Raw genomic sequence first — 27,601 nt, 5'->3', positions numbered from 1 at the left:
AAAATCTTGTTTAAAATAAAATTTAAATTTGCTTTCTCTTTTTTTTTTTTTGTCAAAACAAAATATTGAAGATAAATGAAGAAAATGTTTATTTTAATCAGTATCTACATCTATACACATTGATACAAATGTATATAATGGCAAATAATAAATTGTCGCAAAATAGTAACCCACACAAAATCTTTTAGTGCAAATAAATCATGTCACTTCAAAGATTGCACATCGGAGGACTCATTGCGTTGAGTATAATCACTTCTTTTTTTAATATTCAAAAGATAATAATGAAGATCAAAGCAAATATTTTTTTCCTTTCAAAGTGCAACTCATATCTATTAATAATGCTTATAAAACACCAAACTGCCGGTTCTGGGTTTGTAAATTGGTAAATGCATTGAAAATAAATCATAAAAAGGGATGTCTAAAAAATATTTAAAAAATCACTTTACGATTAATCACAAATATGCGGTTGATATTCCATGTAGATTCTACGGGTATATAACAAGATTTCAACTTTTTAGTCTGTTTTTTTTTTTAAGATGTTTAGAAAAAAAAAAGAGCTAGGCGATATATGAACGTATCTTGCTGGAAACTGCTTAACAAACAAATAACACAAACAATATATTACATGCTATAGCAAACCACCTTCTCGCTATTTACCTTGTCACTGTAAAGTCATTTATTATCTATAATACATAGAGAAATCGCTTCATAAAATAAGCAATATTTTCAATACATTCCTTTTCATGAAAATGTGTATAAATTTACGGATAATATCATTTCTTGTATACGAACTTACTATATCATATTGCACGTTTAATAGGGGTAGAAGGATTTTTTTCACTCAAATTAATATTAAGAAACAGACACATGCCAAGACAATCAATTATCTAGAAAGACTGAATGGAGCAGTGTACATCATTATCTTTAGTTTTGCCTTTTTTTTTTCTGTCCATTACTTTATTTTCTAATTGTTTTCCTTTGGTATGATATGGTACCAGTTACCATTTGACTACAATAAAGACTACTGAACATGCAATTTAGTCACGAGTCGATTGGGTGATTTCGGCACAAGGTACTCAACACTTCCGACAGCTTTTCGGTGTCTCTTTGCAATTTCGCCTTGATGTGAAACGTTTTCTCTGAGGTACTGATTGCTACGTACTTGTCTTGGTTCTGTATGCCGGCAACGCAGCTGATGTTATGCACTTTGCTTAAAGATAATGCATCAATTTCCTGATTCGGCCTGATGCGGAGCAGAGAGCTCTTGGACAATACCAGAAAGCTGTCAAGCCACTCCTCGCCTGAGGCTTCTTGTGTTTGCCCCAGCCCAGAAACGAGAATGTCATTTGTGTCCACTTTGTCCCATGCGCTAGTGGCTATTAAAGTCTTGGTCAGCACCTGGACCCATCTCAGCACGTCTTCTTTTCTCTCCGAGGTGAACGTGAACACCCGATTGTCTTTCATCTTCGTGCTAATCTCAAATTGAAGACCGTGAGCATCTTTGACCCTTACCAATAAAATATCATTTCTTTGGATCAGACCTTTGCACTTTGAACCCTTTTCATTCGTGTAATACATTAGAGCGCCGTGGTTGAGAACGCACCATCTTTTTAATGGTCGACCTTGGGGACCAGTTTTCTTAAGGAAGCCAGTTAGTTTGATCTCCTCAAGCTTTTCGTTGTAGCTGTTATCCAGATGTTGCCTGTCTCCTCCGTTCTGAAATAAAAACTCGGCGACTAAACCTTTTCCATTTTCTTTGGCGGTTTCATAAGCGGCAGAGATGTGCTCCTGTGGAAGGTTGTCGTTGCTAAACAAGAGCTTCATAACACCTATAACATCTGCAGATTTGGAGAGTGTTAGTAGGTCCGAAGCGAGTTTCTCTTCGGAAACTCCTGAATCAAATGGTTCGCAAAACTTCTTCGTTATGTATTTTTCTGTCAAAAATATTTTCCTTTCATCAATGGTACTCGAAGGTTGGATCTTTCTGCCAGATGGTAGACTGTACTCCCAAAAAGCGTTAGCATTTGCATTGCCTATTTGAATCATTAAATCAATTAGGGAAGGTGTCCAAACATTGACATCCATTCTTAACGACCTTATCTTGGACTGTTTAAGATTGAAAGTGCGATGTATCCCTGCACAGTTGTCACACAAGACAATGCCGAGTATGACGGATGCCCAGTAAGCTGTTTCGGAGCTACAGTCAGCACATCGGCTGTTGCTTTCGTTTTCCTGAACCTTTTTCAGCACAGTGTCATCGGAAAGGCTTTTATGGATGGCCGTATCAAGGGCAGTAGTCCACCGTTGCAAGTCCTCTTGGTCCTCGAACATGAGGTCAAAAAATGTTTTGTTAGTGGACAGTTTGAGCTTAAACTTTTTCTCGTCCACGACTTTTTTGATGGACGCCAAGTTTAGTTCAATCTCATGAGAGGGAGAGCCATATCCATAGTCTTCAATAGAGTCATAGAAGGTTAGCTTCTGGTCCATGATCGTGGTGTAATATTTTTTAGAATTGATGCGGATAAAGCCTTCTTGGTCTGGTTTTCCCAAATCGTTTTGAAACCAACCGTACTTTTGGTACTGTGTGATGGCTGCACCTAGGGAAAGAGCCCACTGAATACAGTTGTCGCTCTTCTCAGAGGAGAAGAGAAAAACGCGTTTTTTAATGTTCGTGTAGAGCTTAAACCTAAAGCTGTCACGGTCAGTCGGTTTAATGTCCACCTCAACTTTCTCCATACATTTTATTGGAATGATACGGATGGAAACAGGGGAAGACGACTCCATGAAATAGCGCAGGCTGGTACCGTTGAAGACAACCCAGCGCTTTCTCCAACCCCTGTTTGAGTTTTGTCCACCTTGCTTCAACAAATAGCCACTTCTTTGGGGGATTTTAGAAAAACAAGAATGGCTGTCTGAATTCTTTGCTGATTTTATCACACCGTTTCGTCTTTGTAGAACCTTTGTTCCGCTTTCAATATCATCGCTCTCGTCGTTTTGATATGAAATTGGAGTTTCTGAGGATGTGCTTCCTTTTTCGCTGGGCGATGACACACTGGTCTCACTTATAGATGTGTTGAACGTCTGACACTCAGAAGAAAAATGCGTATTTTCAAAAGGGTCTGTGTTAGTAGAAAAATCCGAATCAAATGGACTAAAATTATCTGGAAATGTCAAAGCTCCTGAATCTGAAATTCTCTGAATGTCACTGTACGGCCAAGGGTCAAGACATGGAAAGGACTGCCCGATAGAATCACCGTCGCTGCAAGGTATTTGATTGTTTGGGTTGATAATCTTAAGCAGGTCGAAGTACAATGTTGTTCTTTTCAAGGGATCAAATTCTGATAAGTCGCCATCGAAAACCGACTCATTTGAGCTTTGACTATCACTGCAGCTCCTCTTATCACAAGCGTCGTTTTCGAAATGTTTTGGCGCGCTTTGGGATTCACCAAGGAAACCTTCAAATGTGCTATAAGTGTTCTGGAATGCATTATCTTCGGGTTCCGGAGGAATTGTGTCTGTGTGCTCAAATGGTTCTGATTCTGTTACAGTTTTTTGGTCCTGTGCCGTTCTATATTTGGTTCTTGGTTTAGCTACAGGCTTTGGATTTTTTTGTTGGTTTATATCGTTAGATATTTGTTTAGAACTGTCAGAAGTGTTGGGATTTGGAGCATTTTCAATCGCTCTTTGCTTTGTATCATTCCCGAGTTCCTCCAAGTAAGGTAGCTCGTTAACTTTTGTATCTCGGGTTTTATCTTGGTCCAATGTTAGTTGAGACAGGCGGGCAATTTTCTTGAAGCGAGGAGGAGGTTGAGGGCAAACTGAAAGCTTCTCTGAGCCGACCACAACTTTCTCCAGTGTACACATTTCTAAGCTATTGGACAGCATAAAGCAGACAGGTGTCTTTGTCTTATTTATATATAGTTATCCCAATTTGTTAAGGCATTCCTGGTCATGCATTCTCTATGAAGTAATGCAAATAGATTCTTATGACTATATGTTTTAAGTCTGCAATTTGAGAGGTAAGCTAATTTTTGAGCGTCATTAAAAAGTTTTTTTTTTCTTCAGTTCATCTCTGTCCAAGCTGCTTTAAAATCATGATCTGAAACAAATGGAAACAAAACAAAATTAATAATAACGGCATATACTAATGTTATTAATAAAAAAAAATAGTTTTTATATAGCGCTATTTTCAACAACATAAACAATAGGGAAAAAATAGAAAACCTAAGTCTGGAGATTAAACAACAATGGACGTCAGTAAAAGTACAATAGGCCTATAGCCTATTCAGGGGCGTAGCTAGGAATTTTCCATCATTTTCGAGGGGCCTTGACCTCTTTGGGGGCCCCTGCATTTTGCGTAATATTTAATGTAAAAAACACTCATTTGGGGACCCCTTCTAGTGGGGGCCCGGGGGGGGGATTTTCAAATTCTTCCCCTTTCCCCCACCCTAGCTACGACACTGAGCTTACTGCATTGCAATATTATCCAAAGAGGTGGTAACAGATGACCACCCAGAAAATAAGTTGGCCACAGAAGGATTAGATCTAGATCTATACTAAGTTTAAGAAGATAAGTAACTCCTAACCACAGATCTATATATACATCATAAACTTTTATATATATAAATAAATACCTATAATACAAATTGGGAACCACACCCTTTCAGTGGTGCAGGAATTTACCTACTTGGGTTCAACAATTGTCAGTAACCTAGACTTAGACATCGAGCTGACAAAAAGGATAGGAAAAGCTACCACAGCATTGGCAAAACTCTCCAAGCGCGTCTGGGAAAATGGTAAATTGACCACAGCAACCAAAATCCTAGTCTACAACGCCTGTGTTATGAGCACTCTCCTTTATGGCAGTGAAAGCTGGTCAACATACATGTACCAAGAGCACAGATTGAATAGTTTCCACTTGCGCTGCCTGAGACGCATAATGGGCATCTCTTGGAGGGACCATGTCTCCAATCAGGAAGTTTTGAGATTGGCCAATATGAACAGCATGTATGCTCTCCTGACACAAAGAAGATTACGCTGGCTCGGACATGTCACCCGCATGCCAGTTGGTAGAATCCCGAAAGATATCTTATATGCTGAGCTTGTGGAAGGAGTCAGACCCAAGGGCCGCCCAAGACTAACATATAGAGATGTCTGCAAGCGAGACATGAGAGCCTCAGGCATCAGTGAAAGTATGTGGGAAAACATAGCCAAAGACCGGAGTGCATGGAGACAGACTGTGCGTGCTGGGACAACCCTTGCTGAGAACAAAAGAATTGAAGCGGCTTTAATCAAGAGGGAAAAAAAGAAAGCTGCCCTGTCTGCTAGCCCTAAATCAGAGGCATACACATGTACGAATTGTGGCAAAGTCTGCCGTTCTAGAATTGGCTTGATTAGCCACACCAGATTCTGCCCCGTCTCAAGATTAAGCCAAAACCAGTGACTCACTTGGGCGCATCCATTGCCTTTCGAGACAAAAGGAGCCATATATATATATATATATATATAATTTTACGTAACTCTTTTTTCAAGCTCTAAGGGAAGTCGCCCCAATCAATCTTTTCTGTCTTATAAAGTAATGATCTTTAGTTTTCAAGGGTTAGAAATAATCAAAATCATTTCTCGGATTATCTATAGAATGGGCTATTAATCACAGAACTATATATTCACGCTAATATATGAAACAAAGCCATTTCCTGTTAGTTTCCATTGTTTGAAAAATCCTAGATCGAAATAATTCTATCTGTTGATTTTAATCACCTTATGTACATTTAAATAGATTGATTACCTAGAATTTAGAGCTTTCTAGATTATGTATCTAAAAATTGCAAAATAATAGTTTTGAGACGAGAATAGGCTACACTTATTTTTGATGTTCAATTACCAGATATATAAAGGTATGTGCTCCAAACCTTAGGAATACGCACACACACTTTGTCTGTAAGGAATAACCAACCACATAAGCAAAAGTGGGAAGTGCGGTGGCTTAGCGGTAAAGCGCTTGGCTTTCGAACCAGGGGTCCCGGGTTCGAATGGTGAAGACTGGGATTTTTAATTTTGGGATCTTTGGGCGCCTCTGAGTCCACCCAGCTCTAACGGGTACCTAACATTAGTTGGGGAAAAGTAAAGGCGGTTGGTCGTTGTGCCACATGACACCCTCTTAAACCGTAGGCCTCGGAAATATATGGCCTTTACATCATTAGCCTATAGACCACAAGGTCTTAAAGGGGAACTTTACTTTACTTTAGCAAAAGTGGATCTAGATTTATTGTTGATGTGAGATTAAGATCTGAAACTCGTGCATTGTATTCTATGTTATAGAATCACCGCTTTTAATTACTTTGAAAAAACAGCATCAAAATAATCACAAGTTTTACAATATCTATTAATTTTTATAGACAGCAAAAATAATTAATACACAATTTCTTCAAATGCAACACACACAACAACAAAAAAACAACAACACACACGCTACCGAAAAATCCAACTTTATCATATTGTAAGAATATGCGTGTCAGTGCAGCCATCTCATGACAGCTTATCTATTATATGCGTGAAGCTTTTCACAAACAATTTACTTCTGCTAGATCCAGAAGGAAAGCGATACTTCTGTTTTCCGAATCTTTCAAAAGGTCATTCTTCCAGTGAACATTTGTTTTTTGCGATGTTGTGAACTTTAGATTAAAAATACTTGTTACTATCAGAGGCGTAACCTGCATATATAACGTCTAAGAAGGACGGGTAACTAGAAATTTAGCTTACAACATAATAAACAACAATTTATGAATTAAAAGCATTAACAATTGATTTCTAAGTCGATGAAATTACCAATAAAGGGGGGAGATAACAGGCGGATCGACTCAATCACCTGCTGTGTAGTCTTTCTTCCTAGCTAAACTAGACAGTTAATGAGGCAGCATGTTTTTTATAAGAAAATAAAAGCGGCGATAATTGCAGCTTGACAGCTCTTTCTTTAATATCATCAAAAGTGGTGTACCAAAAATAATAGTTGAAGAGCTTCCTTCTAAATCTTCTAAATATAACGTATACGCTCGATCGTCACCCTGTGTACGAAAAAAGTGGACGAGACAACGGTTCTTAAACTTTTTTTTTATAATTTATACATCTTAAAAATTAAGGCTAGTTTATCAATGCGTTAATCAGAAATCTTTCATATAATATTAATATTCTTTATTATCCATAAGGAAATTCATCTTACAATGTGTGCATTACCTTCAGAATTCAATTTGAAAGCACAAATTGCATGTCGACACTTGGGGTTTGAACCCCAACCAACTCCCCCTCCGGCTACGCCCATGCTGACCATAATCTAGTGTAGATTAATGTAGATTGATTGACTTTAATCTAGTTTAGATTAATGTAGATTGATTGACTATAATTTAGTGTAGATTAATGTAGATTGATTGACTATAAACTAGCGTAGATTATATTAGATTGATTGACTATAATCTAGTGTAGATTAATGTAGATTGATTGACTATAAACTAGTGTAGATTATATTAGATTGATTGACTATAAACTAGTGTAGATTATATTAGATTGATTGACTATAATCTAGTGTAGATTAATGTAGATTGATTGACTATAAACTAGTGTAGATTATATTAGATTGATTGACTATAAACTAGTGTAGATTATATTAGATTGATTGACTATAAACTAGTGTAGATTATATTAGATTGATTGACTATAATCTAGTGTAGATTATATTAGATTGATTGACTATAAACTAGTGTAGATTATATTAGATTGATTGACTATAATCTAGTGTAGATTATATTAGATTGATTGACTATAATCTAGTGTAGATTATATTAGATTGATTGACTATAATCTAGTGTAGTTTAATGTAGATTGATTGACTATAAACTAGTGTAGATTATATTAGATTGATTGACTATAAACTAGTGTAGATTATATTAGATTGATTGACTATAAACTAGTGTAGATTATATTAGATTGATTGACTATAATCTAGTGTAGATTATATTAGATTGATTGACTATAATCTAGTGTAGATTAATGTAGATTGATTGACTATAATCTAGTGTAGATTATATTAGATTGATTGACTATAAACTAGTGTAGATTATATTAGATTGATTGACTATAAACTAGTGTACATTATATTAGATTGATTGACTATAATCTAGTGTAGATTATATTAGATTGATTGACTATAATCTAGTGTAGATTAATGTAGATTGATTGACTATAAACTAGTGTAGATTATATTAGATTGATTGACTATAAACTAGTGTAGATTATATTAGATTGATTGACTATAAACTAGTGTACATTATGTTAGATTGATTGACTATAAACTAGTGTAGATTATATTAGATTGATTGACTATAAACTAGTGTAGATTATATTAGATTGATTGACTATAAACTAGTGTAGATAAATGTAGATTGACTGTTAAATGAGAGCTGCTGAGTTGCTCACACTCTATGTAAAGCTAACGTTTGACGCTCCCTTTAGGAGAGTCTCAAATGGAGAGAGAAAAGCAGGAGGGTTTTGTGGTAGACATGGAGGTGGAAGGAAGTTTTGGAATTGACTGACCAATAAAAAAAATGGCGAAAAAAAATAAATTAGGTAGCTTTTTGATGTATCTGGATACATCCAGCTATTACTGAATAAAAGAAGTGTGGAAAAGCTTTTTTAAAAAATAGTTATATAGTTATATCAATGTAAGAATTGACTGACCTAAAAAAAATAATAATAAATTAACAAGCACTCCAAAGTCAAAATTGTTTTTTTTTTCCGCACATTTGTACTCCCAACTTGTTAACGCCTTTGCTCGAGAAAACTCTTCACCTTTCGGTTTTTCTTATGTAAAACCAACAAACAAAAGGCTTGCTTCCCTAAGGCAATAACTAGAATCTACTTCATAGAATTGTTCAATTTTACATCCTGTTATGGGGAAGTACATACGAGATATATTTAGCCACACATAACTATACGATAATAGTTATTGATATTGCAAGTGTGATAAACAAAAAGGATCGGCTTCTTATATGAAAACGGGAAATTTAGAAAACAAATATAAAGATAACCAACTTCACGGCAGCCTGTTATATCCGTTGTAATGTTATGTTAAAACGGCAAGTTTTTTTTTTCTTTTTCTAAATGTTTCTTTAGCACGATGAACGTGTGGAAAATTGACAACTACAGCGTTCTTCGTTTTTAACAGAATATATTACTATATCTATATAGATCTAGTAGAAATTTTTAGTATAAGGAATAAACCATACTTTTGGGTTAACAAAAAGTCATGGGAAAAACTCGCATGTGAATATTAGAAACAAGCTAAATACAAAATATCTTTAAAAAAAACAACAACAACAAAGCTTATCTAAGGAGAAGACATTAACTTTTACAACTATATCGCTCAATAATGTAGAAGTTATCTTTTTTTCGATATCAACCAAATTAATTAATTACCAATAACTGGTAGACTAATGTGTTAATTCTTTAAATTGATTCATGTCTTGTTAGGTAAAATAAATAATTGTTTAGTTTCAACTTGATCGGAGAATAGGTGTGGGAGAATAACAAGAATAATTATATAAGGAGACAAAAGCCCAAAAATTTAGCTTGTGAATACTGGAGGGTTAATTTCCCTTGTTGGTATCATCAATTACCAGTAATTAATTGACTAACTGGCTTTTTTTTTTTTAAATGATTCATGTATTGTGTTCACCAGTGAATAATTGTGCTAAGTTTCAACTTGATCCGAGATTGGTTGTGGAAGCAATAACGAGTACACACTATTTACTAGACAGAGTTGATACAAGCTTTGTTCAAATAAAGACAAACACGTCCTGTTGTTAGACTAAAGTCGTCACTTAATCAAAATAAAATATTTCATAGCAATTTGTTTTTTAAATGGCCTGCTCCAAAAATGATCTGCAGTGCGTCGTCAGCAATTTTTCAAAAGCATGTTCAGAGTTCGGTCTCATTACAAACAAACTAACACAAAAATAGACTGAAGTCTTGTATTAGCCTGCACCAGGGAGAGCCTACTCGGTTCCAAGCATTAAGATAAATGGACAGGGAAATAAATGCAGTGGACAGATTCATCACGCGCACTATTTAAAGAATGGACTCCCAACATTGTGCACCGCGCAGAAGACTCAATGGCTGCATTAGAAAATGACGTTTAAAAAGATGGACTGGCATACTCAAGAAAATTAAAGGTAAAATGTTGATGATGTACATGGATAAAACAAATTTAACACAGAGAGAAAAGAGAAAAGAGTACACAAATAATGGAAGCACACATGAGACAGTACACACCATGATCAAACTAGCATACAAAAAATGATGTCCTTCGATATAACAATCTTTAATTTTTTTTTGTTGAAATGAGTTTATTTGTAGTAACATCTAAAGTGGCTCATAGTATACTCGTAGTGTTCTGAAGTACCAGGTCTTTAAAGTGAATTACTCATCATGGTCTTGTATACTTCCAGCCTTCAAGTTTCTATATCATGAGGAAGTGAGTAAGCGTGGAAACACGGACCATATATCTAAGGAAATGTTAACATCATGTTGAAGTGTCATTCGGAAACCATGGATTGTGACAAGAAAGGGAAAGAGACTAGTAATAAAAACTCCTCCTCCCTCCCTCTTATTATATAATCTACAAAAAGCACATTCCCATTTTTATTGTATAATTCGAAGTTTTTCAATCTTTTTTGTTTCTTATTAGGCATTGGCGCCCCTATTGTTTTTTTTTTTTTTTTTTTTTTTTGTATTTTCGCCCCTGAGCAGATAGAATAATGTAGGTCACGTCTGCTTTGTAAATAGAAACCATGTTATAAAGTGAATGGTATGCCATTAAATATTCTAGGAAAATACTACCGCAGCCGCCACTATAGAACGCCATAAAAACACAATTTAGGCTACCAGATATAGGGTTGGAAAAAAAAAAGGTGGGTGTGGTGGCGGGGGAATTCAGTACTTATACAGCGGTGATACTATTGCTCGGAAGATCTGGGGTGGCCAAGTTCACAACACGTCGTATCTTTCGTTCGCTCTGCAGTGGTGTATATCTATTTTGGAGGCAGTGCATTTAAAACAAGTACAACTTATCTATTTGAATTAGTTTCAATACTGTTTTCGGTGCATGGAAATGCTTTTGCCATGAAATCACTATTATCTTCTCCCTCGATCTGCTCTATTTTTTGCACGTCAAACTAGATTAATTTTTTTAACGAATATATAGTAGCCTAAGATCCACACCAATGATTTAACTAGGACCTACACGAGTAGGTAGGTCTGTACGATATAAAAATGTCTTGCGCCTTGCGCCATCGGTGTCTTGTCTTTTTTTTCTCCACAGGTTTGCAGTAGATATAGTTTCGGGCCATCTGACTCCTAGTGTCCGGCGTAGGTAACTATTGGCAAAAGTCTCGAGTCTTTACATATTTGTTTTTGTGACTCCCCATGTCTCACAGCCATATAGAAGGATGGACTAAAGGATTGTGTTAAAGATTCGGATCGTTCTGCAAAGCCAGTACGAATATCATTAATGTTATGTATGAAATTTAGTTTTGTTCTTGTTCTTTCCTTCTCCCCTAAAACACAAGACAAGATGATGAGACCATTATGTGTCTTTCTTATCTTCTGAAACGTTCTTTACCTGTAGAGAATTTGAGTTTACTGTGGCGAAACAAAAAAAAAAAAAAGCCAAAACTCTTTCCTCTTTCTTCTTAAACGTACGGTATCGGCAAAGTTTAGCCAATGTTCTCCGTGATGTATGGGAGATAAAAGGGTCACCACCCTGTTTTACTGTACCATTATTTAGATAGATAGGCGTACATGGGTCATTATTTAGACAGATATGCCTATGGCTGCATACCCGAGTGTGTTCTCTCTTCGTTAAATCCCATACATACACAGCCTACACATTAGGACAAATTGTGTCAATTAGCCATTGGTCAGTTTGGTAAGGCACCGAATGACCACAAGGTGTCTCACAAAAGCCATTGTAAATTCAGTTATGACACACATCATGGTTATTATAAAAGTCTCAACATTTCGAACTTGAGGAAATAAACACAATAGTGAGGGTTAGTGTACAGAAGTCAGACCAGCAGAACATAATTCATTATTAGAAATTAATATTGTTTAGCCTTTACTTGTAAGTAAATTATAATGGTATATTCAATCCAAACGAACGAATTGACTTGATAAAAAGACTCAATTGAATTAAGTTATATAAAAAAAATATAGTGTTTTTTATTTTTTGGCCTAAAAAATAGTTTTGGGACATGATGTACAAATTATATAGAGTTATCAAGACTTCTAGACCAAGGATTTTGATTCTGAAATTCAAATTCCGATGGTGGCTGGTATTTTAATTTGAAATATTATAATATCTCGTGAACTCAACCACCTCTAATGTGATTATAACAGTCACTTGCTAGAGAGAGAGAAAAAAAGCAATCCGGTCTTTCTATATACAACACGGAACCATGATTTACTAAAATAGCTGCTTTCCTTTGTTATGGATTCCATGGTCCTTTAAAGTAATTTACAACATAGATCTATCAATAATTTAAAACAAAATTAAAAAACAAACAAACGTTATTACATTCACCATTTCATAAGGTGACAGCTAGTGAATAGAAATAAAGAAAGGGGGGTAGGGCTAAATGGGTATTTAAAACTGCAGTGTTTTCCATAATTAGTCATTTCAAAGACTGGAACTATTGACGGTACACGGTAAAGCTGGGTTCACTTTCACCACTCTTTAAACAGTGTTTTCACCTTTACCTATACTCCTTAGTCTGTTGGACCGTTGGGGCACCACACTAAGATTTGTCAGCGTCTTTCTCCATTCCTCACTGTCTTTTGCCTTGGATAGAACCTCTTTCAATGGCAGGGCCGTCCAGCTTTGTCAGCTTTTCACTTTCAGTGATGATGCCCCTTTTAAAGCCCTGTTGGCTATTAGTCATAATTTTAGTTTTTCTGCATTGAGATTTGATTACTATATTCTGTGGAAGTCTTGTCTAGGCCATCTATGTCATCAGCAAAGCGTTAGTTAATAATTCTTCTTCTTCCAATGCTTACAGTACCTTTATAGCCGTCGAGAGCATCTTCCATTATCCATTTAAGGAAGATATTGTAAAAAGTTGGTGAGAGTAGACAGCATTGTCTTACTCCAACACACCAACTGTGGTCTTAAACCAAACAGTGTAGCGCTTAAAAAAATGTCTTTACAGAACAAAATCTGAACCATTAATTAACTGTGTAATACAAACGTTACGCCGGTTCTTCTATACCAAGACATGGAGAGTCACATTAACAAGTATGCAAAAACTCAAGACCTACGCCAACAATTTCCTACGACGGATATTAAAAAAAAGGTACAGTTTCACTTTCAGACTTTGTGGTATATTGGGCAGATGATGTAAGCGTCATCTGTTTTCTATGGCCTACGGTTAACGAGGGTGTCATATGTGGCCAGCACAACGACCAACCGTCTTTACTTTTCCACAACTAATGTCAGGTTCTCATTAGAGCTGAGTGGACTCAGAGGCGCCCGAAGATTCCGAGTTTAAAAATCCCAGTCTTCGCCAGGATTCGAACCCCGGACCCCGGTACGGAAGCCAATCGCTTTACCGCTCAGCCACCGCTCCTCTTACGACGGATATTGAGAAGCCCGAAAAGATATACCACTTTGTGGGAGAGATACAAGCAGCAAACTATGGCCCAAGACTTTAACACGCAAAAATTAGGATGGATAAGAAGCACCTTGTGAAAACTAACCCCAACTGTTGCAGAGGATACGTCATTTGATTGGAATTCGCAGAGAAAGAGGAAAGTGAGAAGGCCTAAACAATAACGTTCGTGTTCACAAGCCCATAAAAGAGATTGAACTTAACAGAGCGCAATGAACTTGCTATAAAATAATAAATAGGGTAATCTTTTGTGACGTTCTGTCTCCTATTTGCACAGGTGGGGATATTGAGTGTTATCTTCATGAGAGGGGAATTTCTAAATCAAGAAAAAAAAAAAAACAGCAACTCTCGTTTGGTAGATTTAACCAGAATAAACCCATTCACGATTCCGAGTGTTCCTTACCTCTCTATTATCATTCCCCAGTAATAGAAGCCAAGTTGGTTTCTATGCATAAACAAATTCATCTTGCTAAAAAAAAACTTTTAACCTAAATACATAAAAACATATAAATCTAACAAATTGAAGTATAAATTGATATCTAGATATATTAATTGACTTACAACTGAAAGAGTGAAAGCCACTTGATGATATTGAAACACGGGTTTTCAAACTTTCACTTCCCTGCACAGAAATATGGAGTTAATCCTTGGGCTAATCTCTCACATTAAACCCTTTATGTCTACATGCAAACACGTCTCTGCTGGACATAGGTCAGCAGGCCATTGGTTAGACCTATTCATAGGCCTTGAAATGACGTGATTCAAGTAAACCTCTAGGCCACGTGTATTGTCCGCAGTGTCACTGGACAAGCTTCTAGGTCACGGATAGGCCACTATATTGTGTCCAAATCAACGTTCCTTGTGCTGGCATACAGCACACACACATTGGTATTAGTCCCCAATGACCACCATGTTTGTATTGGGCCTACGTAACACTAGATTAGCAAGGCGCAAATAGCCATCAGCACACCAGTTACTTTTCAATAACACTAAGAAACAAAACAGCCAACTAAACTATTTGACGCCTGAAGTTTTCATTTTACTTATATGTCGGGCCAAACGTCGCTATCCAGGATGCTAAAAATACTTTTTTTTTTTTTTTTGGGGGGGGGAGGGTATAAGTGATAGTTATAGAGAGGGAAGTAAAAAAAAAATGTTTCTAAATTTGAGCTGCTTATTTCATCACGTGACACTGAGACCTAAGGTCAAGTAGTTTAAAACAATAACGTTTTCCGTGATTGCCGAACAAATCGACGCTCTGATCTCCCTGATACAATAGCCTACACAATTCACTTTGGTCTCGTGCCACTATTGTTTGCTCGGTGCGTTTTGGTCTCGAGACTTGAACTCTGCCTAGACATTTTCAATGGAGGACACGACCTAAACAAAACGAGAACATATCTTCCTTTTGACGGGACGTCTGGTAACCCGAATAGATTTATTAAACACGTTACGCCTGCATTGTTTATGTGTGGTAGACTGTTGGTATTGCTCTGTCCCATTCCTTAACGAGTCACCAGTCACTAGTGTGACCCAAATATTCTTTTCTGTCCTAACAGTAAACTTAAATGGCAACACAATGTCGGCCTTCCTAAGAGCATTCTCCATATATAAATATATATGCAACCCGTAGATCGATGTTAAATTTAAAACCAGATCGTGAAAAAGGAAAAGATACTCAAATATCAGATCCTGGTTCAAGCTGAATAACTACACGTATGCATCTTTTTGTGTTTTCACGATCTGGTTTTAAATATAACACCGATCTATAGGTTGCATTGTTCTAACGTATAATGAGATACGCATATGACGTGGTACTCACGTGGTACTACTAGTCAAGTTAATGAGTCAATATGGCGGCCAGGAGGCAATCTTATAAAATTAATTTCTGTAGTACAGAAGACAAACTATTTACTAAATACGAAGTCAACGCAGAAACGATACTCGCCACCAGTCCTATCAGATCCACAGAGCCATTGACTAATTATTCGGGATATTAAAAAGACGAAAATAGGATGATTGCCTGGTAATGTGGTAGGCACTTCGACTGTCGTCATGACAGTCTCGAGTTCGCTGCCATTCCCAGACGTCCGTGCTGGAGTGTCTGAAGGAACGTGCGAAACACATAAAACAAAACAATAACAACTCAGAAAACCTAAATCTAAATCTAAAAGTTTCACCACTTGTCTGCATCACACTTCTTAACCACGACAGTGTTGCCAAGATTTATAGTATTGTCGGTAAAAATGCGAACAAAAATGTATTCGATCCCCCCCCCCTTTTTTCCAAAAAAAAAAAAAAAAAAAGAAAACCAAAAAAAACCAAACAAACAAACTTACAAGTGGCTGACCCTGACGAAATTCTGATAATTTTTTCAAAGCCTATATCAACTTATATACCGTTATCAACTGATATTTCGAGTAAATCTCCAAACGCAATGACCTATTGAAAAGCGATGTTATACAAAGCTTCCTCTTTCCTGGTTTCCCTTCTCCGCCTTTGCTTTGACGCCTACTCGTTTTGAAGGCGTTTCCTTACAATTTTCTTCCACTTATGGATCCAAGAAACGTGAATGATTAAGACTTGTATGTAATGGAAATCTTTCTTCCTTATTGAAGGCGGACCAAATAGTGTCACGTGATCTCTATAACTCTTAAGTTATGCATTATGTTTCTTTGCTCATTTATCAATATGGAATAAGCAGATCCGCATTGTGTAAACTATCACCATTAACGTTGTCTATTAAACCAGGCAGTAATGACTTAACCATTCAGGATACAAGTAAAGTTCCCCTTTCAGACCACGAGATCTATAGTTCAGATAATTGTCAAGTTTATATGCGCGAACGGGCCTTCCCAGCATCTTTACAATCCTAGGGCAACGCCGCCTGCACTGGCTCGGACATGATCGCCGGATGGAGGATAATCGCATCCTGAAAATCATTCTCTACGGGCAATTCGCGTCTGGCTCAAGAAAAGCGGGTCGCCCCCACCTCCGTTACGTGGATGTAATAAAATGGGATTTTAAACCAGTGAACATTGACACTGACCAGGGCGAAGACATAGCCTTAGACCGCACTAGTTGGAGAGAGACGGTGACCAAGAAAGCTACGGACAGCGAGAAAACATGGGTCTCAGCTCTTGAAGAAAAGCGTGCCACACGGAAAATGGCCGGCTTCTCTACCACCAAAGCGAAAGCCACCTTGACCTGCAATATATGTGAAAGGGGAGTGTCTCTCCAATATAGGGCTCCATAGCCACACGAAAAAGTGTTCGAGATGAGCCAAAGTCGTTCTACGACTAAATGAGGCCAATGATGATATGTCTTAAGTCAATCGTTAAGGAGGGTGTCACGTGGCCAGCTCAACGTCCACAAGTCTTTAATTTACCCAACTAATAGCATGTACCCATAAGAGTTGGGTGGATTCAGGGGCGTCCTAAGGAATCCCGAAATTCAAAATCCAAGTCTTACCAAGATTCGAACCAGAGACAACTCGGTTTGGTAGCCAAGCGCTTTACCACCCCACTCACCACACCTCCGAACCATTCAGGATAGGCCCTTATTATTATTATTATGTATTGAATATAATCAGATAACAAGCTCAGGAATTAAAGTAAAAAAAATTTCATGGAATGAATAATAGAACTAATTTCTTCTGTTAATACTTGATCCCGGATCTATTGTGATACGGACACGGTTGTAATTTCATCTACCATATCCCTCCCATCTTTCCAACTTAAGTCCGATTTAAGAAAAAAAGGAAGAGAAGGGTTCCAACAGGACAAGTGAAAATGAATATATGCTATAACCGCTATACGAATATAGGTTTACACACATCTCTCTAATGAGAGTCTAATGGAAACAAATAGTCTTCTTAGTTTAATTTTAAGGTATAATTGAACACAGTTTTTTTTTTACATTTAAAGTTGGATGCTTGGATACCAATCAAGGGGACTTGAGTTCGAATCTCGGCTCGAGCAGAGCACCTAAAGTTAGCACAGAAGCCCTCTCCCAAAAATAAATCAATCCATCAGAACATTTAGCTAATTACCAAGCCAGACATTCAGTAAACTCATTTCATTCACACATCCTAACAAATAGAACTGCTAAACTACTATTTATTACTCCCATAGACATATAATTACTCCTATAACCACAAGTCATATTGAACGGTGAAATGTTTGGATACGAGCCAAAACATTTGTCAGTCATTTAGAAATAATAAAAAAAGACATTGAATGTCGCAACTTTGAATAATGACATTTGTATTACATTGTACCCTCGGAGGTATATAACAAATGGCCATTTCACGCTTCTAACTGTACGACATTGCAAACGTCTAGATCTATCTATTTAAATATATTTCACCCATAGACATATCTATATTATAAAGTAGAATGTGAGGGGTATGTATGTATGTATGTATGTATGTATGTATGTATGTATGTATGTATGTATGTATGTATGTATGTATGTTACTTATAGACATCAAAACCGCTTGACCAATCTTGATAAAACTAGGCAGGAATGTTCCTTGGGTACCAACTTAGACCTTAGTGAATGTATTGTAGCCCTAAAACAAACGTAAGACCCTCAAAAAAAATAAAGTTGTCCGACTCTATTACAGCTATAGTATTTTATGGATCTAGGCCATGTCTACAATGTTGACATGAGAAAAGATAGAAAGGATTTAGACCTAGATCTAATTTTAAGAAATACACTTTGCGCAGATAGTTTTTTACTTTGACACATGAAAAGACAAAAGAAGATCCATTGATTTCATTATATAATAAAATTAACCTTCAATTTTGTGTTTTAAAAGCATTTTTTACATTAATTAGTTCCTTATATCTGTGATTACAGATTTCCTGACGAACATTCTTTCATTAGACAATTCCGTAATGAATCGCGTACTAAATATTAATTCGTTTAATTGTTTACTTTATAATCCCATCCCTAGGTCTAAAACTCTAATTCAACTCTAAGATGATAAAACTTCTCTTCGCACAGATAGTTTTATACTTTAACACATAAACATATTAATTAAAGTCCATTCATTTCATATTTTGATCAAATAAACATTCAAATTTGGTTTTCTAAAGCTACATTCGTTTACGAAAGCTGCGAAGCCGAGTTAAAGGCCTAGATCTATATTCATTCATGAATCGCGTACTAAACATTATTTCGTTTAATTGTTCACTTTATAATCCCATTTATTTAACAAAGCTATCGCTCTTTTCGTTTTTAATAGATAAGAATGTATCGACTTCGGGTAAACCCATTTTCTCAAAACTAATTTTATTTTCGTAGCGAAAGAGAAATAACGTGAAAGGATCATTAGCTACGTTTAACATACATATAAATCCAATCCACTATATTATTCAAAAGCATTTTTTACATAAATTAGTTCCTGATATCTGTGACTACAAATTTCCTGGCGAACATTCTTTCATTAGACATTACTATTACCAAATGGTTACACATTAACACATCTCTCTACTGAGTCTATTCCTAGGCCTAGGTCTAAAACTCTTATTGAACTCTAAGATGATAAAACTTCTTTTCGCAAAGATAGTTTTATGCTTTAACACATAAACATACTAATTATTGTCCATTCATTTGATATTTTAATCAAATTAACATTCAAATTTGTTTTTCTAAAGCATTTTTAATACATTCGTTCGCTGTTCGCTAAAGCTGCGTAGCCGTGTTGAGATATTCATTCATGAAAAAAAGTTCACGCATGCGCAGCACAGAATGAACTCTATAAAAGCCAATTTTTAACTCTAGATTAGTGTAGATTTAGATCTATGTCTACCTCAAGATCTACTTTATACTTTATACACATGAACATACAAAATTTAGTCTATTCATCTCAAATTTTAATCAAATATATGTAGGCCTACAAGCAAATGTTTTAATTTGGAAGGCTGCCTGGTCGTGCGGTTTGCGCGCTGGATTGTTGTTCGGATTTATCGTCTGTCGAAGTTTCAAATCCTGCCCGCTCCCATCCCCCATCGTCCTGTGGGAGGTTTGGACTAGGAAGTAAACTATCTTCAACTCTGAAGGAACATCCGAAACATGTAAAACATTTTACAAAACATTTGAAAAAAAAATGGATTTAAGCCTATTAGCTATTTTGATTTGATAGCTTCATTCACACATTCGCTTTACTTATTACATTATTATTTCGTTTAATTCCAAAACACTCTCAATGACTATATCGACAGTGATACGCAAATTAAGACCCGCGGGCCGCGGGTAACATATGGCTAGTATATATATATAATTTAACTTTACCACGTTTTCAAAGAACATGACGCCATAGCAGAAAGCCTGCATGGCTGCCAGGTCGTGTAGTATGTTCCCAGGACTGTCGTCTCAGTGGATCCGAGTTCGAACCCTGCCCTTCTCCGTCCCCCGCTGTCCTGGTTTGGGGGATGTAATCATCTTCATATTCTGAAGCAACATCAGAAACATGTAAAACATGCCACGGTTCCTAGTGCGGTCACTAAAATTTGCAACTGCGAACACTTAGAGTCCCACAAGTGAAATGTCTACGTTTACCTTAAACAGTTAATATAAGAAATTTTAAAGGGAAAAAAAACATAAATCAGTTCTACATCAGATCAATATTAATGAAGAAAAAAGAAACTGGTACTACAAGAAAATTTATTTTAAATGCGTCAAAATATTGCAGGTCTGGAGCAACATACCAAACGTTGACAGGCAATGACTTTTTTTTATTAAGCATTCGCTTTTCTTATAACAAAAATACATAAATCTGAGCCATAATAAATTACAAATAAAATAATAAAACCAATGAAGTTACTCAGAAAAACGCATATACGAACATTATAAATAGTGCAATACCGACGGTTTGTAAATGTTTTATATTTTTGCGTTGTGCAGTTTAATTATATCATAACTGCCTGATTCAGCCACAACAATGACAATGACTTAATATAGTTGAAGTCACTAATGAGCTACTGGATTAACACATGGAAACGTGCAGGCCCTAATTATCTTTTTGTTTTTTAGAAAGTCTGTATTTATAAAAGATATGCTAACGTGTTGAAGAGCCACGGAAAACTGGGCAGGTAACCTTCGGAGAACAGAGGAGCCAAAATTTTAAACGCAAAAAGCATGCGACCCAAAGGCAGACCACAAATACGTTACATTGATGATGTAGAGATAATAGATAGCTAAGTGCAAGAATGAAATAGTACAATAAACAGAAATTACTGGACTGTAGCGCCACTGGGATGGATTGTAATTTATAAAATAAATAATATAGGCTACTGGTCACTTGCCTTTGATATAATTCGGCCTCGATAAAGTTTGACTGAAGCCGATATGTGGGTCGTTGTGCTGCGAGAGAACAAAAATGTATTATTGTAAATTAAAAAGATAATAGAAAGATGTAAACTTTTATTAAAAAAAAAACATGTAGAAAATAAAACTTGTGTCGGCATCAGGGGAGAAAACCTGTGACGGAACGGTTTACAAGGGCGGATGGTAAATTACATTGTGTGTTATCTTCTCATTTGTACGTCTATGGTTCACGCTCCAGTTCATCCCGAATCCTGTTATTGTTGCACTGATGATGTAGTTGATGTACCTGTATGTAAACATTTTATTTGGAAGATTCTATATTGTGTGTAAATAAAGTTACAGTTTAAAGTTATAGTTTCTAACTATATTCCGGTGTTTAGTTTTATATCTTAATTATATAGACAAACACCAAAATCGCGACAGGACTAAAGCCACCAAAGTTCCAGCGTCAACAGTCGGGCCTCCAGAATCACCCTAGACCACGACCATCTTCTCATTTTGTACGTCTATGGTTCAGGCTCCAGTTCATCCCGAATCCTGTTATTGTTGCACTGATGATGGTTCTCGAAAGATAGTCTAAATTTAAAACATGGAAAGGCTTACGGGCATGTTCAAGTTAAATTAGCCCATTTATTCTGTTTTTTTTTTAAAGAAGGAATATATTCGATGGAAACTTTAATGCCGATCAAAACATTTCTCATCCTGAAGAAACTTTCTGAGAATTTCATTTTCCGTTTTACAGCTGTCCCGGAAAATATAAAAAAAAAACAAGATTGGTCGTAAAGCTTCATACACAAATGAATGCCAACTCTTACCTACCAGCTTTTATATAAAAAGATCTTAAAGGATTTGTAACGGCTTAGAGCTATGACTTAGAATATTATAACTTGTTTTAATCGGCCTTCTAAAAGGTGATAGTTATATTATTTGCATAGCCCCAGCGCTCTTAGTTAAGATGGATTTGTATATTCTTCGTAATTTGCATTTTAATAATATGTTGACCTAGTTTTACAAGAATAACGAAAAACAGAAAAACAAGAATTCAAAAAGAGTTTGTGTTAGCATGACGCCCCACGACGCATCTGCCCATGCATTCGCAATCCAGATAGATAAATAGGTTCCAACATTTTCAACAGTAATATCTAAAACTGTAAACTACACCACAGGCAACCAATAACCACATTTCCTACCTCCCTCCATACAAAATTTTAATGTTAAAACATCTTCGCCTGCGATCACCTACAGCCAATGCACCAGATGTTAAGACGTCATTTCCTGACATCATCTACAGCCAATGCACCAGATGTTAAGACGTCATTTCCTGCCATCATCTACACCCAATGCACCAGATGTTAAGACGTCATTTCCTGCCATCATCTACACCCAATGCACCAGATGTTAAGACGTCATTTCCTGCCATCATCTACACCCAATGCACCAGATGTTAAGACGTCATTTCCTGCCATCATCTACACCCAATGCACCAGATGTTAAGGCATCTTCGCCTGCGATCACCTACACTCAATGCACCAGATGTTAAAACACCTTCGCCTGCGATCACCTACACTTAATGCACGAGATGTTAAGACGTCATTTCCTGACATCATCTATACTAAATGCACCAGATGGTAAGACGTCATTTCCTGCGATCATCTACACCCAATGCACCAGATGTTAAGACGTCATTTCCTGCCATCATCTATACTAAATGCACCAGATGTTAAGGCATCTTTGCCTGCGATCATCTACACCCAATGCACTAGATCAAGCTTGTGGCTGTATGAATATGGTTAGCGTGACAATTGCATGGCAGGTATGATTTTCTACCTGTAGAATGTGGACAAAGAGATTTGTGGAACATTTCAATCCAGTTGAGTGTGTACTACTTACAGATGTAAGGGCATTAGGGCATGTTTATAAGGTAGTCTAGTTTTAATTTCTTAGCTAATAAAAAAAATTATTTGTTTCTAACTAGGCCTATATAGAATTATAGATTCAGAATACAAGGAATATTTAGCCATGGTTTTTCATTGATTGCTAAAAGTAATATTGCGACGGAATTATTCTAGTTTTGGATCATTCGCAATCAGTGTTACAATTGCAGACATCCATAGAGATGCTGACCCACTATTGTAGGCTACACTTGCCTATTCTGGTGGTCCGTAATGGGTAAGAATACGTAGACTACAAAATATGCATAACTATTTTTTTTAAAGTACAAACTACACAAAACCAAAAGCGGCTTTCCCCTTACGAAAGTCATTGAAAATCGTATTCATGCACATCCTTCAAACGTGATTTCTGGACAAAACTGTATGACTGCCAGCCGATAAAGTTAGGCCCTATTAGACACATGACTTTTTTTTTTAAATATAATGTTTTCATTAGGTCAGGGCCGCCCTTGGCTAAAAAACAAAGGTGGAAAAAAATAAAATTACGCAATTGATTAAAAAAAAAACCTAGTGCACTCTAACAATAATATTGAGGCCGGCCCTGACCATCAGGACTGATTGCTAATCTTATTAGGATGGACCATAAACAGATGTACATATGATTAACAAAGTGACCGGATTTGTCCGAATCTACGAAATCTCGTTAGAGAGTATAGGCCTGCTATCATTGCCATCTACTGGGCTTTCAATTAGATCCTCTTCTTTAGCTTAAAGAGTACTTGTTATCTAGATAAGCTTTTTTTTATTTTGTAAAGTATATTTCCGTGTTTATATTATAGCTACTTTTGAGAAGACTTCTCGAATAGGCATTGAAACAAAGGCAGGAACTTGCTCTAGTTCATGGTAACATAAAAGATTATTCCAAATCTATGAAAAGGCAAATTTTAGCCTTATTATTACCAATGTTAGAGTCAGAAAAGATCAAACTGGTTTACATAATTACCCAAAATGTAAGAATGCCAGAAAATCAATTATCTCTGACGAAAAAAAAAAAACAGCACAGATACTCAGGATACAGGCCAGTGAACCCATATATATTTCCTATACGTGTCACGAAAATGTCGAATAATGGAACCGTTCCTCTAAGGCTAAGGCAATGTCTTCCAAACTGTGTTCCGCAAGACCTGAATAGCTGTTCCACAAATTACTGGAACAATTAACTAGAAGGCCACAACGTGAACTAACCTCTCTAATAAATAAGCAAAAGTGTTCCGTGAAGTTAAGAAAAAGGTGTGGGCAACATAAGCCTACTCTAATTTTGGCTATTTGAGGGGTCGGACAGCACTTTTACGGGCTGGATATGACCACCAGGTCGTAGTTTGGGCACCAATGATACAGGTGAAGGAAAAAATTAATTAGTAGAGTGAAAGACAAGATAATAGAAGAGTAACGCTTCGACTTTATACGGGCTTGTGTTTCAAAGTAGAAAACTAGAAATCAGAGATTTTCATAACATAGAGGCAAATCCATATAAACCTTTTGGTGTATCCGCTGTACAGAATTTAGAAGTATTGATAAACTACATTTTTGAAACTCTATTGGGCGTTCAACAAGTACATTTCATTAGGATTCGAACTCGAGTGCTCCCCTTCTCCTTTAAGCCACTCAGCCACCAATCCAATAACACTGTCAGGTGTATATGAATATTTTTCTTAAATCAAAGAGATTAAAGAGTAACTATTTTCGTCCAAATGAAAAAAAAAAAAGCAATACATCGTTATATCTAGATTGACACATATCAGCTGGAGCATTGAGTCATTAGTCAGGACCAAGAGTCCAAACCTATCATATGACCCGGACATTTACCCTTGTATATAAGCGCGTTGTCTTTTAAACCAAAAAAAAAATGTATTATATATTACGAATCGGATTCAACGAATATATGATTTGATTAACCAATATACATGTCTGTGTGTCTTTATGTTCCGGTGGATTGCGTTACATATTCCTGGTATATACTTAATAGGAAACCACACACACACACACACACAAACACACTGAACTGACTATCGCCACCACTAGCCCTTTTATTTGCATAACGTTGTGTTAGCCCATAAGGCTGAGTTAGCAACAAATACAAGCCACAATGTGACGTTATGACAGTCAAACTACAAAAGCTCTACAACATGTCGATTTAAGGCCCATAGCATGGCATTTCATTGAAAGATATTTTTTTATAGAAGGCAACCAAAGAGAAATGCAGAAAGACTGTCGACAGATCATGTGTGGTGCCCCAACGGTTCAACAGACTACGCCCATTTAGGGATAGGTAAACGTAAAGCATGGTCATAGCAATTTGTTTTCGGGGGGAGGGAGAGGCTAAGTTTTACCCCCTTATTTCTTTACATACACGCTTATAATATCTATGATATCTATCTATCTACCTCTATCGCTCTCTATATATAATTAACACGTATGACTAAATTAATTCATGGAGATACGTAGGACGTAATTAGGCCTATCTTTTGCTATTATCGAAGGTACAGTTTCTTATAATATAAGCATGCACATATAGCAGGGGATGCCAACCTTCTGGTTACACGCGCCAATTTTTTTTTCATTTCTGATTCAGATGCATCACTTCAAATTGTGCAATTTCAGTCCTTTGAAGTATGATAATTTGTACATGTTTGGTTTGTTATACACATTAGTGCAGAGTAAAGGAGGGGATTTAAGACAAAAAAATACGCATAAAGTCTGTCTTTGTTAACATAATTAGTTTGCATTCATAATTTTATTATTTATGTATGACCAAGGGAGTAATTATAATTTATGAACACTGTCAGAAGTTTTAAATTGTAAAATTTTTAAACAAACAGGCTTTATAAGTATTTATTTTCTTACATCCCCTCCTATCGTCAATTTTTAATTTAGGCTACTTTGCTTTGACCAAATTTGTAATATTAAGAGTTAATTTCGTGACATCAATTTGTTTTCGATCATTTTAATGAATGAAAATGCTTGCTGACATAGCCTGGCATCAGAATCTAACAGGCATAAGCAAGATTACAGTTCCAGTACCTCTACCAGTCAAATTTACTTTAGTTAACTTTATTTAATTGATGATTTCCTAGACATGACTTTGCTTCCTCAAATAGGCTATGTCTGTCCATCTGTTGTTGTTTTTTTTTAGAGTGACTTAAAGGAATAAGGTCTTTAAAAATGTCCAAATCATCATCATTTTTGTGTCTCCTTTCTTACTATCTTATCTTTCTTATCTTATAAATTACAGATGTTCCTTCAAAAAAGAAGACAATGAAGCCTTTTTTTTTTAAGTTGGGGGGAACAGGGTTTAGTGGAAAGGTTGATCAAAGCCAATCAAGCTGACTAAAGATTAAAACAATAGTTTGAATACATCGAACGCTAATGTGCTGAAATTGTATATTCATGGGACGCATATTAAATAATTTGGATATTTGCAGAAACACGAGTAGCATTAAGACCTAGGCCTACGCTACTTTACTAGATATGAGCTTAGTAACGTAATGTTTTGGTCTACTAGACGTGAGTTTAATAATGTAAGCTTTAGGCCTAGACATAAGCTTAAAAGACGTAGTAGCCTATTAACTGATCTAGATGGTGAAAGAACAGGCCTTTCGAAAATCTCTAAATAGTCTATAAATACACTTACATGCCAATGTATGATATTCGCTAGCGGCGAGATGGTGACGAACGTCCATATACACTACACTACACATTGAAAGTTGACAACACGTTGATCATACCACGAAGTAATCTGTGTAATGGTTGGTAGGCCTTACTATAATGAAATACACACACTATTTTATAGACTGCAATATTCCCGTCTCCCAAGCGTGACTTTGTTCTCGTTGCGTTAAATAAATATATATATTTCAACTTCAACATTTCAAGTGAGCTTACTGAATTTCATTGTTGTTTTATTAACACGAATTGTATGTAGACTTCAATTGACATTCCCCTCAACAGCTATAATACATAGAGTGAATCTATAGGTTTGTGGTCTGTCCTAAAAGGCATATAACTTGCTTTGTTTATAGTTGTAGTGTGCTGACGGAAGAAATAAAGAAATGGCTTTACAATTATGTCATGGCTGAAGTGATTTTAGGTTACCATGATGGTCAAGAGAGCTAGGTGGACTGGACAGGTATTGGCCACAATCAGAGAGATGACGGTGCAGAAAGGGGGAGACATAAGAGAGGGGAGATGAAAAAAAAAAAAAAAGAAGCCAGTCACAGATCTGTTCGACATGACATAGAGCTATTGGACTAAACTGCCCACAGGTTGTGACGTTGCAGGTCTGTGTTGTGGTCTTCTATTACGAATGGTCTCGATCTAACCAGCTTTTTGTTGCTGAGCTGTGAGCTCTTTTGTAGTCTGTGCCAAAGAAAAGCAGCAATCTCTTCTCCTCAGCTGTTCCACACTGCCATACAGAGTGTTGGCTATGTTACCACGTTATGGTAAAAGGGTTGACGGCATGACCCACGACTTGTTAACGTGTTATTGATCTACACTGCCCACGGGTTGCCACGTCCCAGGTCAGTGTTTTGGCCTGCTTTAACGAGTGGTCTCTATCGGTCTGAGGTGAATTAAATTGGGGCATTGAAAGATGAACTGTTA

At 36.5% G+C, this 27,601-nt stretch overlaps 2 protein-coding genes across 4 annotated transcripts in view; both read right to left on the bottom strand.

Annotated features, from left to right (window-relative positions):
• The window catches only part of LOC106063478 (uncharacterized), a 31,301-nt gene extending 16,526 nt beyond the window's left edge, over positions 1 to 14,775 (bottom strand). Inside the window, exon 1 of the mRNA XM_056012068.1 lies at positions 14,277 to 14,775. The gene's annotated coding sequence lies outside the window, so the exon portion shown is untranslated. The remainder of the gene's footprint in view (positions 1 to 14,276) is intronic.
• On the bottom strand, positions 73 to 26,938 carry LOC106063477 (arf-GAP with Rho-GAP domain, ANK repeat and PH domain-containing protein 2-like). Of its 3 annotated transcripts, none has more exons than XM_013221856.2 (2): positions 26,634 to 26,938; positions 73 to 4,099 (listed from the first exon to the last, which is right to left on the bottom strand). In XM_013221856.2, the coding sequence occupies exon 2, from the start codon at positions 3,883 to 3,885 to the stop codon at positions 1,042 to 1,044; it is 2,844 nt and encodes a 947-aa protein (XP_013077310.2). In that variant the 5' UTR covers positions 3,886 to 4,099; positions 26,634 to 26,938; the 3' UTR covers positions 73 to 1,041. The 3 variants fall into 3 exon arrangements, with proteins under 3 accessions (XP_013077310.2, XP_013077311.2, XP_055868034.1); XM_013221857.2 differs by lacking the exon at positions 26,634 to 26,938 and adding an exon at positions 6,476 to 6,621; XM_056012059.1 differs by lacking the exon at positions 26,634 to 26,938 and adding an exon at positions 6,341 to 6,484.
• Between the last annotated feature and the right edge of the window lie 663 nt (positions 26,939 to 27,601).

Source organism: Biomphalaria glabrata, chromosome 15 (genome assembly GCF_947242115.1).
Source record: "Biomphalaria glabrata chromosome 15, xgBioGlab47.1, whole genome shotgun sequence".
Lineage (NCBI taxonomy): Eukaryota > Metazoa > Mollusca > Gastropoda > Planorbidae > Biomphalaria > Biomphalaria glabrata.
The sequence above is the reverse complement of the archived record's forward strand: the minus strand, read 5'-3'. Positions and strand labels throughout refer to the sequence as shown.

Coding starts and splice junctions, on each gene's coding strand:
- LOC106063477 (XM_013221856.2), bottom strand. CDS start 3,885: ATGCTGTCCAATAGCTTAGAAATGTGTACACTGGAGAAAGTTGTGGTC.